The sequence below is a fragment of the Emys orbicularis genome, chromosome 4 (assembly GCF_028017835.1).
Source record: "Emys orbicularis isolate rEmyOrb1 chromosome 4, rEmyOrb1.hap1, whole genome shotgun sequence".
NCBI lineage: Eukaryota > Metazoa > Chordata > Testudines > Emydidae > Emys > Emys orbicularis.
Window position 1 is genome coordinate 7,429,957 of NC_088686.1, and position 15,932 is coordinate 7,445,888.

The following is a 15,932-nucleotide window of genomic DNA, read 5'->3' on the forward strand; positions in this document are numbered from 1 at the left end:
GCCATGTCGGTCCCAGGATATTAGAGACACAAGGTGGGTGAGATAACATCTGTTATTGGACCAACTTCTGTTGGGGAGAGAGAGACGCTTTCGAGTTACACTGACCTCTTCTTCAGGTCGGGGAAATTAAGGCCACGTCTAGATGTACAGCTGTGCCTCTGCAACACATGTGGTGAAGACAAGCTCTCCCGTCGGCATAATAAAACCCACCTCCGTGAGCGGCATAAGCTATGTCGGCGGCCCTAGAGCACAAGCTCTTGACTCGTAAGAACCACATGGCTACACGGCACAAAGCCTAGAAGGCTGAAGCAGCCTCAGCTAATGTGACAAATCTGGATTCAAAGAGCATCTCCCTTGAGCGGGTGGCTCCAATCAGACTGCACCTGTTCCCTGCTTGCTTTTGCTGAAGAGACTCAGCTGGATGTTTTAGGGACCGAGATTAAAACGAAGCTTCGTGTGTTAAACAAAACAAGTCGCTTAGGTTTGTTGCTATCTTATTCCAGACCTCAAGTCCCACAGAAGGAAAGAACATTTACAAGCTGGTTTTCTAGGTAATTCATGAATATAATTCTTCCCTCGAAATCCAAATCATGATCGCCAGAACCAGGACTTTCCTGAAGGGCATGGAGCAACATGACTACCATCTGTTACACGTGGTTCGTTCTCTCCCCACAGGTCTATTGCGTGGGGATTTATATATTCTAGGTACACTGTGTTCATATTACTAAAAGCAATGTCAAAGTACGCCGTGCACTTAGACTGGAATATGGCGCCAAACTCACTTTAGTTCTAATCACAATCACTTCTTAAAATCAACCAAAGGTGGCAGTGTTGAGCAACAAGCTGCATTGCCATCCATCCCCTCCCCCCCCCACACACACAAGGGTCTGAGAGAACCGTTCTGGACTGTAGTTGAATTTTAACTAGTTTTCAGCTAACTTATTTAAATTAATACAAGATTTAAGTTTCTTAAATATAACTACCTGTCTGATCCCAACAAGCGGAAAACCCTGGTTTCATCCGAAATCTCTTGGGTAACCTGCAAACGAAAAGGATTAGTGGAAAGCTCCTTTGTATTGGTAAAGTAAAATACATTAATATGATTTAGAAGAGAAAATAGCCAGCCAGTTTCTTCAAATTACAGTTTTAAATAAGATTTAGTGCAAAATATAGAACCTTATACAGGCACTAAGTACAGCTTAGTGATTAGACCTCACAAGATTAATCTTAAATAGCTTGTAATAGTGATGATTAGCACACTGCAGGATTAGATGGTGGACTTGAGGGTACTTTGCTTAAATCTCTGCAGAGAGATTGAATTTCATTCACCACTGTGCAGAGTTAAAGGGACACTATCAACTTGATTTTCACAAGATGAATTTTCATTAGAATTAAATTTTCTGAGCCAGCCCTTCAAATCGTCTGTCCTGAATTTGTATAAAGGTTTAAAGGCACAAATGTATAAAGGTTTTTCTGAACCTTTGATGATATTTAGGGTGGGCCAAGAGCCACACGCCTCATATAAACTATTTAGCTTAAAGGGAACGTTCAGTAGTGACTTGATCACAGTCTGTAAGTACCTACATGGGGAACAAATATTTGATAACGGGCTCTTCAGTCTAGCAGAGAAAGATATAACACAGTCCAATGGCTGGAAGTTGAAGCTAGACAAATTGAGGCTGGAAATAAAGGTGCACACTTAACGGTAACAGTAATTAACCACTGGAACAATTTACCAAGGGTCGTGGTGGATTCTCCATTGCTGACCATTTTAAAATCAAGACTGGATGTTTTTGCAAAAAGATCTGCTCTAGGAATTGTTCTGGGGGAGGTCTCTGGCCTACGTTACACAGGAGGTCAGACTAGCTGATCACAATGGTCCCTTCTGGCCTTGGAATCCATGAACATCAACATGCTTGGGCCCATCCCTCTCCATTCTCTGGACACACCGGCCTGATGCCTCTTTAGTTTCAGCTTGGTGCTGTGCTACTAGTAGATGCCCTCTTGTGCGGCCTGGGAAAAAGCCTGCATACCATTTCCCCCAGAGCAGCGTAGCAGAGCAATGTCAGAACACGCATCTGACCATCCAAAACAGTGACACTGACTAGCCACACACTATTACAGTAACTCCTCACTTAAAGTCGTCCCGGTTTATGTTGTTACGTTGCTGATCTATTAGAGAACATGCTCCCTTATAACGCTGTTTGGCAGCCGCCTGCTTTGTCCACTGCTTGCAGGAAGAGCAGCCCGTTGGAGCTAGTTGGTGGGGGCTTGGAACCAGGGTGGGCTGGCAGCCCCCCTACAAGCTCCCCGCTCCCCTAAGTTCCCTGTGCGGCAGCCGCCCAGCAGGCTATCAATTGGCAGCAGTTCAGCTGTCCCTCCCCCGCACACCCCAACACCCCTGTGCTGCTCCTGTCCTCTGCCTTGGAGCTGCTTCTGGGAGCCTCCTGCTTGCTGTGCAAAGGGGGGGGGAGAAGAGAGGTGCTAATGTCAGGGTGTCTCCCTCCACCCTGCTCCTGCCCCCCATCTCCTTTACCCCCATCTCCACAGAGCGGGGGGGACGACACGACAGGGCTCAGGACGGAGGGAGCTTGCTGGCAGCAGCTGCTGTCTCAACTTGCTGATCTACTTAAAAAGGCAATGTACTTAGAGTGGGGTCAGTGTACTTAAAGGGGCAATGCACATCTCTAACACACATGGTGTGTGTGTGTCTCTCTCTCTGCCATGCTGTCTCCCCTCCCTCCATCTGTAATGCCTTGTAGAGTGTGAGGCTACATTAACAACAATTTGTTAACCCTTGAGGGCTCAGCCGAGTGCTAGTTCATCATTTAGCAGTAAGGCATTCACTGGGAAATATCCCACCCTCTTCCACCCTCTGACTCCACCACCTCAACCAAGCTTCACAATCATCATTGCTGTGTACAGTATTAAATTGTTTGTTTAAAACTTATACTGTGTATATGTATTGTGACAAAGTTCCTCCTCTACCTTGGTGGGTCCTGCGCTTATTGGTGGATTTGCTCGCTTCACAGATTCACCCTGTGGGTCAGGAAACAGTCCAGAGACCTTCCCCTCTGGTAGAAGCTACTGTCCAGGTCAATTCCTCCTGTGTTTGATCAGGAGTTGGGAGGTATGGGGGGAACCCGGGCCCGCCCTCTACTCCAGGTTCCAGCCCAGGGTCCTGTGGACTGCGGCTGTTTAGAGTGCCTCCTGGTACAGTTGCACGACACCTACAACTCCCTGGGCTACTTCCCCATGGCCTCCTCCCAACACCTTCTTTGTCCTCACCACCGGACCTTCCTCCTGAAGTCTGATAACACCTGTACTTCTCAGTCCTCCAGCAGTACGCCTACTCACTCTCAGCTTCTCGCACACCTCTTGCTCCCAGTTCCTCTCTCACACTTCCTCTCCTCTGGCTCCCCCTGGCTTGACTGGAGTGAGCCCTTTTATAGCATCAGAGGGGCCTTAATTAGAGTCAGGTGCTTAATTGCCTCACCTGACTCTTAGCAGGTTAATTGGAGTCAGGTGGTCTATTAGCCTGGAGCAGCCCCTGCTCTGGTCACTCAGGGAACAGAAAACTACTTATCCAGTGGCCAGTATATCTCCCTTCTGCTACTCTGCTGTTCCCAACTGGTCTGGGTCTATCACAGTATATAGTCTTTTCTCTGGTGAAAAAAAATTCCCTAGAACCTAATTCCCCTCCCCCCCCCCCCATTTACATTAATTCTTATGGGGAAATTGGATTCGCTTAATATCGTTTCGCTTAAAGTCGCGTTTTTCAGGAACATCACTACAATGTCAAGTGAGGAGTTACTGTATTATGGTAGCAATTTAGGGCCCCAATCAGAATCAGCAACCTGGAAGCAGGTGCGAGGGGAAGATGAGTTGAAATTAAATTAAATTAATTATGGAAAGACCAGGTGAGTACTTACTTCATCTGACTTAAAGCTTTTGCCCTGCATGCCATGTTTCCAGAAAGCCAGCACACTGTCTTGAAGGCACACTACAAGAAGAAAAACAAAATTAGACCAATGGGTTGAAAAGAGTTCTGTTGTCTCTGATCAAAGACAGCATTGGTGGGTCCAGTACAGGAAGTGTGTTTGAGATGTTAGTGCACAATTTCAGGCTCTAGGAAGCATCAAGTGAATATTACACATTGTACAGCCATGCTATTTTTCTAGGTCCTGCTTGCACGGCCGGCTTTATGAACTGCGGGGCCCAATTCGAATACCCGGCGGTGGTCCGGGGCTTCGGCGGCACTTCAGCGGCGGGGGGTCCACTCCGGGTCTTCCGCGGCACCAAAGGACCCCCCGCTGCCGAAATGCCGCCGAAGACCCGGAGCGGACCGGGTGAGTAAAAAAAATTATAAAATTAAAAAGGTGCCTAAGGCGCGGGGCCCTCTTAGGTGCAGGGCCCGATTCCGGGGAATCGGCCTAAAGCCGGTCCTGCCTGCTTGTTTCCCATGTGATCTCTCAGAGACTAACGGGGCATGCTGCTCAGTAGCTGATGCATCTGGCATTCAATTAAGTCAACAAACTTATAAACTAGTGATTGGGCTTTTCAAACATATCAACAAACCGTACCTTTTTCTACATAAAAGGTATGTCTGCACCGCAATTGGTGGGGTGACTGTAGCGCGTGGAGGCATGCCTGTGCTAGCTAGAATTTGGCTAGTGCAGCTAGCAACAGCAGCGAGCACCTGGCTGCATGTGTTTCAGCATCAGCTGCACAAGCCCACTTGGAACCCTGGGTATGTATTCACACTCCTAGCCCATGCGGCTGTGTTTTCACTGCTATTTTGAGTCCTGCTAGCTGGATTAAAGTTGGCATGAGTATGTCTACCCAAGCAGCAATCACCTCCGACTGCAATACAGACATGCCCTTAGATTCATGTGCACTTGCTGCTCCCCTTCTCCTGTCATAAACCAGGAAGAGCTACTTATTTCCTATTCCAATCCCTACATTATAAAACCGAGGCTCCCCAAAGCCATCTAGAGTGTAATAAATTCCAGATGCCATTCACCGAACAGCCATCTGCAAAGTGAGCTAGACAATTAGTGCAAGAGTCCTCAATACATCTTTCCATCTATTCATCCCTTCAGAGTGTCAAAGGAAAGCTGTTTACGCAGTGTAGTTGCATTATAGTATAAATGACAGTGTATGTCGATTGCTGGGAATGGAGGGAAAGTTTTCTGACTGAGAATTCAACTGGATAATTATAACATTTCATGATGTAGGAAAAGACCACGTGTCAAATAAAAAAAAAATACTGCAGTGTCCCTTCACAGCCTGACCAGTTTGAGATTCTGTCACACAAGACCCTGCACTGCCTGGACAGATGACCATGTGACATTCATTCTTTTAAAAAAGCTACCCCAAAAATCTGTTGCCAAAGGGAAGATGCCTAAGGAACCCAGTGCTCCAAACTGCAAGGAACTGCTGGGTAAGAGTGAGCTGATCTTGAAACTGGGATTTTTATTAAAGGCTTTTCACCACTGACTCTGGTTCCAGAACAAGTTTAAAGAATTCCAGTTCTGCAACAATTAACGTACAGTATATACTAAATACCCACTTTTGGGACCATTGATCATGGCAGGAACACTCAGCATAACAGTGCGCTGTTGTGTAGAGATGATGGCACACCTTTCAAAAAACAAGACTGCTACACACCGTGTAAGAGCTATGTATTATTAAGAAGGTAAGAGCTAAATTGCTATCTGCAGGGTTTCTTTAAGTAAAATCTCAGCTTTGTTAAAAATTGCTCCAACCTAATTTATTACTACAATAAAACCCCTTAGATAAAAATGTTTCTTGGTGCTCTAGAAATGAAGAGGAACAGATGAGAGCAATTTCTTTGTTTTTAATCAAGACAGGATACATCTTATTTAAAAACAGCAGGAATTACACTAGAACGGAATTTCCAAAAATCAGGCTCAGTCTTGCAAACACAAGCTGGCATCTAGCCTATCCCCCTAAGTAGTCAATGAAGACAAGGAGACAATTCACCGCAATAAGCACTACACCAAGTAATAAGCTTTTGCATTGTCAGGCAATAAACTAACCTTGGCTAGAAAGAGCCATGCAATTTGAAGATAAAATCTTCTCACCTCAAGGCTCAGTTCTTGAGAACCAGTCAGGAGATTTTTACTTACCTACAGATTCAATGCAGAAATCAAAACTTAGCTCAGAGGCCAGCTTCTTGCTCGATTTCAGCTTCCCTTGTAAATTCACAATTTTCACAAATTCTCAAGGGAAAAAAAGTACAAAATCAAGCTCAAAACCCGTTGCTGAAAAGGATTATAGACAGCTTTACATATAAAATGCTAACTACAACCTTCAGGCTTAAGAGTATTTTATTCCCATGTTTGGCTTGTATAGTTTGTACAGAATGAATCAAAGAGCATGTTTCTATTAATGCACAAGTAGATAAGACCGTATATGTATCTGTATGTTTGAGACTTTACTAAAAGTCTTCCTAAAGAAATACAAAATATATGACTATTCAAAGAAAAAAAAACCAACCACCCTAACATGAAGGTTTGTATATTTAAATACACAAAAGTCACGACTGGGTTGCTACTGAAACCATTAACTTTTCAGCCACACTTCTGTGCACACAGATTCTTGTATTGCCATGTGTGTTGTACAAGTTAAATTTGTGGTAAGAAACGAAGCTCTGAAAATTCCTGATTTTTGAGTATTCTATTCTCAATCATAACACTGCATTAAGTTTAAACGATGAAAACAAAAGACAAAATAAAGGATATATGTATTTTTTTAAGAGGGCTGCAAACCTGAAGGCTGCATGTATCTAAATCTTAACTAAAGCCCTGATATTGCAATGCTACAGTATAAAAGAGAACCAAAGAGCTGACATCTAACAAAGTAGCAATTGTGCCAAAGCAAAGGTTTCTATCACACAGCTCCAACCATATAGACAATACTTACTGTCCAAGCAGACTAGAACGGTGTCTCTTTCCAGCTGTGTTACATGAATGGCATCTAACTGCTGATTGCCTTGTTAAAGGAAAACAAAACCAGTTTACATTACACCTTTAAAACCCGATCTTAGCTCCCCAAACCCTATATTCTACTTTGTGCGTTTGCCGCTCTGCATACAACCTTTACAGTTAGGGATTTCTATTCTTGTAGAGTCATTTTTATTTCTTTTAGTGGTGGCAAGGTTAAAGAAACCAATTCTCCAGCTGAGGTGAGTCAGCTGCTTTCTGACCCCTTTGTGTTATGGGAGAGGAGCTCAGGATCGAGTCTTGCCTCTCAAAAAATTGGGCTTTTAAAACAGAAACCATAACTCTGAAGGGACTACTGTCTGCTTGTGACAGCCTGCCAAGAACATATCAAATCTGCTTTAGAGGGTGTTCGCAACAAGGTACAATAGTGAGTGGTGGGGATCAGCACAGGACACTTCCCCCTTGGAGAATTCATGTTTGGAGATGACAATCTAGGAAGCTCAGCGTGACTGATAAGTTAGTATTTAACAGTTTATATAGCTTTAATTCATAAATGAGCTCGCCCACTAGTGCTGTTAAAAAGAAGCCTTTAAATGTGGAAAGATGAGTCTGAATCAGCTTAGCGGAGACAAAAGTAATCAAGGTAGCAAATAGCTTTTGAAGAGAAAGGAGAACTTTTTCCATGGCATAAATGGGCAACGGATTACAAAAATGGTCTATGTGAGGCCACAAAAGAGAGGCATGCACTTCGCTGAGGGTGTCCAGAGAGGAAAAGGGGGAACAGCACAGAGACTGCCCCCTGGAGGGACATGGACCAAATAACTACACACTGAGCTCTTGGCTGAGTGGGTCATGTTCTGGTTTTCAAACATCCACTTTAATACATGGTGCTTTTAAAATGAAGCCTTTTAAAACGTAAATTAAATTGGAGCTGGGCAGAAAACGGACTTGGAAAGGTCTGACGGACCAGCCTCCTATGTGATGATTAAGTAGAGGGAATGAAGTAATTTTAAACACCAGAAGAGTTCCCCCAACTTTTCTCAGGAAGTGATTTTATATCTTACTACAAAACAGTTATTCTCAGAAGGCCAGAGCACAGAGAGGAAGATGCAATCCAGGCTGGCATGGCACTGCAAGGCCTATATCTAGATATGTATGCGTGCCTCAAAAATTAACTGGAATCAAGCCGGTAGAGAAAGTGTTTCTACATTACTTTAGAATGCAAGGTTCACACACTAGACCTCCAAAACCTTACCTGCTCCAATTTCTGTAAACCATGAAGATGCAGAGTTCAAGTTGATTGTCTCAAACTGAACTACTTGATTTGGTTCTATGCCCTTACTGATAGCCACACAAACCATGGGGTATTCCTGCTCTGGTATCACTAGCATTTCAAACACATTCAGAGGGGTTGGCAAAGGAAAATCAAAGTGCTGAAAAAAATTAAGATAAATCAAGTTTAGAGGTTACTTTTACCTAGCATGTAGGTAGGCAGCCTAAAAACGGACATGCACAGATAATGAGAGATACTAATGAATATCAGAACATAAGAACGGCCATACTGGGTCAGACCAAAGGTCCATCTAGCCCAGTATCCTGTCTACCGATAGTGGCCAATGCCAGGTGCTTCAGGGGGAATGAACAGAACAGGTAATCATCAAGTGATCCATCCCCTGTTGCCCGTTCCTAGCTTCTGGCAAACAGAGGCTAGGGACACCATCCCTGTCCATCCTGGCTAATTGCCACTGATGGACCTATCCTCCATGAATTTATCTGGTTCTTTTTTGAACATTGTTATAGTCTTGGTCTTCACAATATCCTCTGGCTAAGAGTTTCACAGGTTGACTGTGCACTGTGTGAAGAAATACTTCCTTTTGTTTTAAAACTGCTGCCTATTAATTTCATTTGGTGACCCCCAATTCTTGTGTTACAAGAAGAAGCAAATAACACTTCCTTATTCCCTTTCTCCACACCAGTCACGATTTTATAGACCTCTATCATAATCCCCCCTTAGTTGTCTCTTTTCCAAGCTGAAAAGTACATAAGAGGTTGTTACAAGGAGGAGGGAGAAAATTTGTTGTTCTTAACCTCTGAGGATAGGACAAGAAGCAATGGGCTTAAATTACAGCAAGGGTGGTTTAGATTGGACATTAGGAAAAACTTCCTGTCAGAGTGATTAAGCACTGGAATAAATTGCCTAGGGAGGTTGTGGAATCTCCATCACTGGAGATTTTTAAGAGCAGGTTAGACAAACACCTGTCAGGGATGGTCTAGATAATACTTAATCCTGCCTTGAGTGCAGGGGACTGGACTAGATGACCTCTCGAGGTCCCTTCCAGTTCTGTGATTCTAAGTCTCAGTCCTTTTAGTGAGAGTTATTCTCCTCTCAATTGCCTATGTAATTCAAACTACTACTCACAATCAAGGAGAGTATATGCCCAAAAGAATGGAACATTTCACATAATTCATGCTCTTAGTTTTTGGAGGTCTGCTACTGCTAGCACTGGGTTTGATCCAACATCTTGTGAATCAATGCAAAGAGTTTCATTGATTCCCTCGGGCACTGGATCAGCCCTAGAGCTAGTAAAAGCTTGCAGGGCCAGATTTTCAAGTGCTTAGCATCCACAAACAGGACTAGAAAGGGATGCACTTTCCATCATAAAAACCTGGAATGGTTCACACACTTTCAGAGAGCTTTGTTTATTTCTAATAATAGTTGAATGATTAACATTGTGCAACAGGAAAAGGACATATCTTGTAACTGGGTAAAGCTTACCTTTATTAACATGAATTTCTGCATTGGTTCATACCACTGAAGTAAAACAATTCCAGACTGCAATGCTCCACAAAGGTATTTATGTCCTGTGTATGGATTTCTTACTATTAAACAAAAAAAAACCCAACAGAACAATCCACACATCAAATAGGGTTGGATTTAACAGGCAATCACATTTCAAGTAAAACTGAAAATTACAGCTATTTTTACAGAGGATTCAAAATTTAAAAAACTAACCTTTTTGACCTTAGGTTTATTATTTGGTGCTGTATTAAAACGTTTGTTCCATTTATTATTGTGTTAACTTCCAAATGAACTAGAGACAAAATTATCTATTTTGCTACATATGAACATAACATAACCTGTGGACTAACTCATGGAATGTTACTGAAGCAAACAGCACACCTGTGCTAGACAAAGATTTGTTTCTAGAGGAGCAAGAGAGAGTCAGGGGCCCGTTGAAATAGAAGGAAGATGGGAACAGCAAATTATAAAAGAGCCAAGAATCTCAACCAAATCACCTCTTCCTCTTGTAAAATTTCTCAATGCCCCAGCGTTATTCTTTGTTTGCGTTACTGCAGCACCTTAGAGGCCCCACCTAAGACCAGGGCCCATTGTGTTATGCACTGTACGTACACAATGAGAACCTTCACCACATTAGTCAGTGCTGTAATCCTGGCGCTGCTAGTCAATGTCATCCTCACTACAGCGTTCTCTGTTACGGATGCTTTTCCTGATGCTTAGCAACCCCCTTCATCATGCTGCCATCAGCAACGGCCACAGCTCCTTTCTTTTCTTTGATCACACAGTCCCATTGTTCAGGAACCGGGGACTGATGACCTTAGCTAGTCTGTGCCTCAGATCCCCATCTGTACAATGGGAATACCAGCCCTTCCCCACCTCACAGGATGCTGTGAGGATAAATACATTAGAGACCAAAATGCTATACAAGAGCTAGTGCAGTGGCTCTCAAACTTTTTTTTACTGGTGACCCCTTTCACATAGCAAGTCTCTGAGTCCGACCCCCCCTTATAAATTAAAAACACTTTTTTATATATTTAACACCATTATAAATGCTGGAGGCAAAGCGGGGTCTGAGGTGGAGGTTGACAGCTCGCCACCCCCCATGTAATAACCTCGCGCCCCCGGAAGGGTCCTGGCCCACAGTTTGAGAGCCCCTGAGCCAGTGTAACCCACACACCTCCTGGGTGTGGTGTTTTGTCCCATCTAGTGGCACCGAGGGGGGGGGGGGAAGAGAGAGAGAGAGAGAGAGAGACAGACAGACACTTAGCTAACAGCCAGTTGGCTTTTAGCTCATGCGGTAGAGGCTCATGCACTAAGCTCCAGAGGTCCCCGGTTCGATCCTGCCCGCCGACCACTGGGGTCTCTCGGCGTTACACTAGGTATTACAGCAGAACCCTGTTTATCTGATCTAATCGGGACCGGGGCCAGATCGGATAATCAAAAATCCAGATATTCCAGAGAACGGGAACATGCAATGCGGCATCGCCATCTAGCGTCCACAGGAGAGATTGCCCGCTTCTGGCCCTGGAGTCCTGGTCATTAGGTTAATGTGGAGAGCAGGATACTGGAGGGTCAGATAAATGGGGTTCCGCTATATTAATATTTGTTTACTAGACGACTCTTTTCTTCCTGCTAATGAAGGCTATTTCCCTGGACAATTACTTATCAAGTACAATCAGAGTACGCATGTGGATTTTAAAGCACTTTCAAATAATGGCTCTTAAACCAGAAACTTTGCTCTCAGGGTAAAAATCTTCCCACAGGAGCCCTTGGAGAATCAGGGAGAGAGCAGGGAATGTGCACAACACACATTCTCAGAAAGCGTTGAGAGTGGCACTCAAACTCTCAGTCATATTTGGGTTCAATGGCCACAACATGTCACCTTGAGTCAGCCAGTTACTGTGACATCAGGCTGCCTGCAAACACCGGCTTGCAACAGAGCCCCAGTCCAGCTGCACATATACAGGTGAGTCTGGCTTGTCACCTTGGCTTGAGCCATGTTGTAAAGCCAAGTTCTCCCCTAAATACATTTTAAAACACTGCTTCCCCAGAAAGGGCAGAGGGTGCTGATCAGTAGGTGAAACCAATCCCTAGCAGGCAGTATCAATCGGAGGAAGATCAGACCCATAGTTTGAACTCCACGTGTCTGCGTGAGGGAAGCGATATTTTAAGGCAACAACATTTTTACAATTCTTAAGTTCCACTGATTTTCAATGACATAAGCTCTTAAGTGCACAAGTCCCTTTGGAAAAATTTACTCCAAAATTAAAAAAAATATGTGTGTTTACGCAGCACCCACAAGAGTTGTAAGCTCGCATGTCAAATACAGCTCAAAGTGATTTTTAATCAGCTGAACTACACCTCCCCCCACCGCATACACCTACAAATAATAACTGGTCCTTTACCATCATGTTTGCTAGTTTTTCATCTTCAACCCATGATGCCCTATGCCACAACCTTACCTTGAATGCGCCACCCTCCTAGGGTCAGAGGATATTTCATCTTTCATGACCAGTCTTTGGCCTCTTTAGTGAGGCTTAACAAGAAGTGTCAGTCAGTGACAGTGGTTACTGACAGGGACACTTGTCCACTTGGACTTGACTAAGACCAACTACCACATTTTTTAATATAGGCCTCTGCCCATCCCACAGGTAGTAGTGACCGTGGTACCACTGACCTGGGCCACACTGACTGGTGATTTGGGGTAAAATACTGGCCCCATTGAAGTCAACAGCAAAACTTCTCTTGACTGCACTGGGGACAGTAGTTCACGTGTGGTAAGGTAAAGCTAGATTTGCAAGGTACATTTTAAAAGGTTCAGCAGGTGATGCATGTTTACGGGCACTGGACGAGAAAGCTGATGGTAGAAGAACAGTAGGCAGAAAAAGAAGATCTTGGATGGATGTTGTTGTATCCTGGGTGGATCAAAGGACTATTTATCCACAAAGAGATTAGCAGAGGATCGTACCGAATGGACTACCAGGGTTGCAAACCTCCAGTCATGGGGAGGTCACATAAGAAGAAAGTAAAGCTCAGTAATTCATTACCAATCTCCTGAGCTATCCAGGACCCACATTTGTATTATGTTTATGATGATTAAAAATAAATCTGAGTGCGAACCACTGTTCCAGTAATAAAAACCAAGAAAAAAAATCAGTAGACTGAATGTTCACTCACCTATGCAGCATTTGTGGCATCCTTTTGTATCAGGAATCTTTGTTGTTAAGGCAAACTTCCTGGAATAACAGAGTAAGTTTAACAACACACATCAGTGACCGATATTGAAAGCCTTTTATGTTACTGATTCATACAGACATACATCAGAAGCATTAAGGATAAAGTAGTTTAGAACTTATGTTCAGTTTTCAGAATTGTCTAGAAAATAAAGATATTTTTGTACCTTGGTAATATTTTGTCAGGGAACCTATGAGTCTGCATATGAGCAGCAAATCCTGTTTTTTTGGCTTGTTCAAACAAAGCTATTAGGTTATGGGAGTAGAGCTGGAACGTTTTTCCTGTAAGACAGAAAACTGATTTGTATCGTACATACGCACATTAGATAGAGGTAATTTATGGTAAAAATACATAGTGATAATTACCTTCTAAAAAGGCGATCCACAAACATGTCAAAAATAGAAGCCAAGCCAAAATGTAAAGAGAAACAAATCATGATTAAAATGACAGTGCATCAAGTGGGGACATAATTCCACTATTACAGTTAAGGTTTAATAAGAACATTTAAGAAAATGTGTAAAACAAATGCACACACAAAATTCTAGGTTGTTTTTTGATACAACATCAAGGCACTGATGTGACTGTATCAGGCCAGTACACTTTCATTAAATTTATATAAATATATTTAAATATAAATTATTAATATTGACATATCAGATTGATATTGATCTATGTACAGATACCTGCAATCACTCAAACACAATGCATACAGCTAAACAATCTTGAAAAAACTTTTATGGCCTATATAACCACCCTCCCGTGCCTGGCAGTAGAAGCATTAATTCACACGGGGAACAAATATTTGATAATGGTCTCTTCAATCTAGCAGAGAAGGGTGTAACATGGACCAATGGCTGGAAGTTGAAGCTAGACAAATTTAGACTGGAAATAAGGCATACATTTTTAACAGTGAGGGTAATTAACCACTGGAACAATTTACTAAGGGTCATGGTGGATTCTGTGTCACTGGCCATTTTAAAATCAAGATGGGATGTTTTCCAAAAAGATCTGCTCTAGGAATTCTTTTGGGGAAGTGCTATGAACTGTGTCACAAAGGAAGTCAGACTAGATGATCAGAGTGGTCCTCTCTGGCCTTTGGAACCTATGTGCCACCAGCCTTCTGGAAACCCATCCTGGACTATCATGATATGACTTGGATTACACACAGAATCCTATGTCTAAAAGCCTGATCCTGCAATCCGTCTGCACTCAAAATTAAGATCGGCCTTGGGCATCTGTTCTGGATGCAGAATTCTCTTGTCAGGACAAGAGGGAAAACCCCTTGTTTCAAATCATCTACAGTTAGGACAAATATAATAGATAAGAATGACAAATTCATTATTATTTACATCCGCACGCGCACGTACGTCATTCCTCCTTAATTAAGAACTCTTCTTGTCCTCAATCATACCTATTTTCTGAGTCAGTGGGATGTATGATGAGGATGACTGGGAAGTTCAGAGCCATTAAAGATGGCACCAAACTGCAATGCACTAGGGGAATGATTAGACACTGCAGCTCAATTCTTAGAAGCCCTTTCCACCCCTCCCCAATAGAACTGAATGTTGGCTTGATAGTTATTTTAATAGCGGAACACTGTCCTGAACTTGGAACTGCAATCTCAGAGGCCAAAAGCAGGAAAAATTCAATATCCTTCTCTCGCTCAAACTGGGCCCTTGGCATTACTCAGAACAAGACTTGTATTGTGTGGTCTAATCATCAAACTCCTAACCTTTCAGGGAAAAAACAGTGGGAGGCCTCAGATGCATTTAACCTAGTGTTTACAAGTTTGATTTTATAAGCTTCCAGCCTTACAAACTATGAAAATGTCTTGTGTAAAGCATTTTCAAAGTAAAACTTCCTATATGGAAAAGGAAAACAGAAATACAGGAAACAGCACATTATTCTCTTATTCAATATAATGTTACTGATCTACATGGAGCACACAGGAAAATATCCTATAACAAGTGAATGCTTTGTGTATTTTCCCATGATGTACAGTGGCTTTTTTCTTAACATATACATACCTGACAACGACATTAAAGTATTATTGATAACATACAGCCAGGTACACTTTCGGGGAAATAACTAAAGGAAGAAGCAGAAGATATTTCCATGTAACAGAGAGAAACTGAATTAAAAAAGAAATATACATGGGTTAATACTGCTGGGTCCCCTGATCCACTTCCTCAGGCCCTGTTCATGCCCTGCTAATTGCCTCTTGATGAAGTCTTATGATGACGCTGACATTCTCTCTGTCAGGTTCATTCTTCTGTATCCCAGCTGTACCCCTTCTTCCCCTTTCTTTCTAAAACAGCTTCCCCCACCGTTACACCACCAGCACCCAATGAGGCGCTTCCATCTTTAATTCTCCACCTTTAATGTGGCTGATTCAGAGATCCCACTTCCACTACCTGCCTCTATCCTTGTAGCTCACCTCCACCCTTCCATGTTTCTTTTCATTCTCAGTTCCTTCTCCAATACCTACTCGGTCTTACCTTCCCCTATGCTTTCAAGCATGTTCTTGTATCCACTAACCCGAGAAAGCCTTCCCTCTGTTGTGACTGTATCAACTTCGAGTTCCTCATTCTTACCATCAGATCCTACCTAATCTTCCTCTCATATCCTTCTGCTTGCCCAGCGCCCCCAAATCATCTGGCCAGACTGCCACTGTGTCTTTCACCCACACTTCGCTTTGTGCCTTCGATCATGCTGCGCCCACGGAACAGCCTCTCTTTTCCGGACTGCTGAATACCCTCTCTACCTTACCTCCTTCTGACCCACTCAGTGCTAGAATCCGTCCCGTGCTCTCCTCATCAAAGCCCCACATTCTCCTTTTCCTCTACTATCAGCCTGTGTTGTGTTTTGTGTCTCTGGGGCAGAGATTGGGTCCTTGCTAGGTTTGGAAAGTGCTGTACAAACCTATAGCT

General features: G+C 43.2%; 1 protein-coding gene across 1 annotated transcript in view; it reads right to left on the minus strand.

Annotated features, from left to right (window-relative positions):
- MAP4K5 (mitogen-activated protein kinase kinase kinase kinase 5) overlaps positions 1-15,932 on the minus strand; it is an 84,246-nt gene that overhangs the window by 1,527 nt on the left and 66,787 nt on the right. The window contains exons 23-32 of the mRNA XM_065404299.1: positions 15,030-15,090; positions 13,368-13,370; positions 13,169-13,283; positions 12,946-13,004; positions 9,745-9,848; positions 8,224-8,401; positions 6,949-7,017; positions 6,153-6,245; positions 3,933-4,003; positions 984-1,039 (exon numbers count right to left, since the gene is read on the minus strand). Of these exons, the coding sequence (XP_065260371.1) occupies positions 984-1,039; positions 3,933-4,003; positions 6,153-6,245; positions 6,949-7,017; positions 8,224-8,401; positions 9,745-9,848; positions 12,946-13,004; positions 13,169-13,283; positions 13,368-13,370; positions 15,030-15,090 (809 nt within the window). The remainder of the gene's footprint in view (positions 1-983; positions 1,040-3,932; positions 4,004-6,152; positions 6,246-6,948; positions 7,018-8,223; positions 8,402-9,744; positions 9,849-12,945; positions 13,005-13,168; positions 13,284-13,367; positions 13,371-15,029; positions 15,091-15,932) is intronic.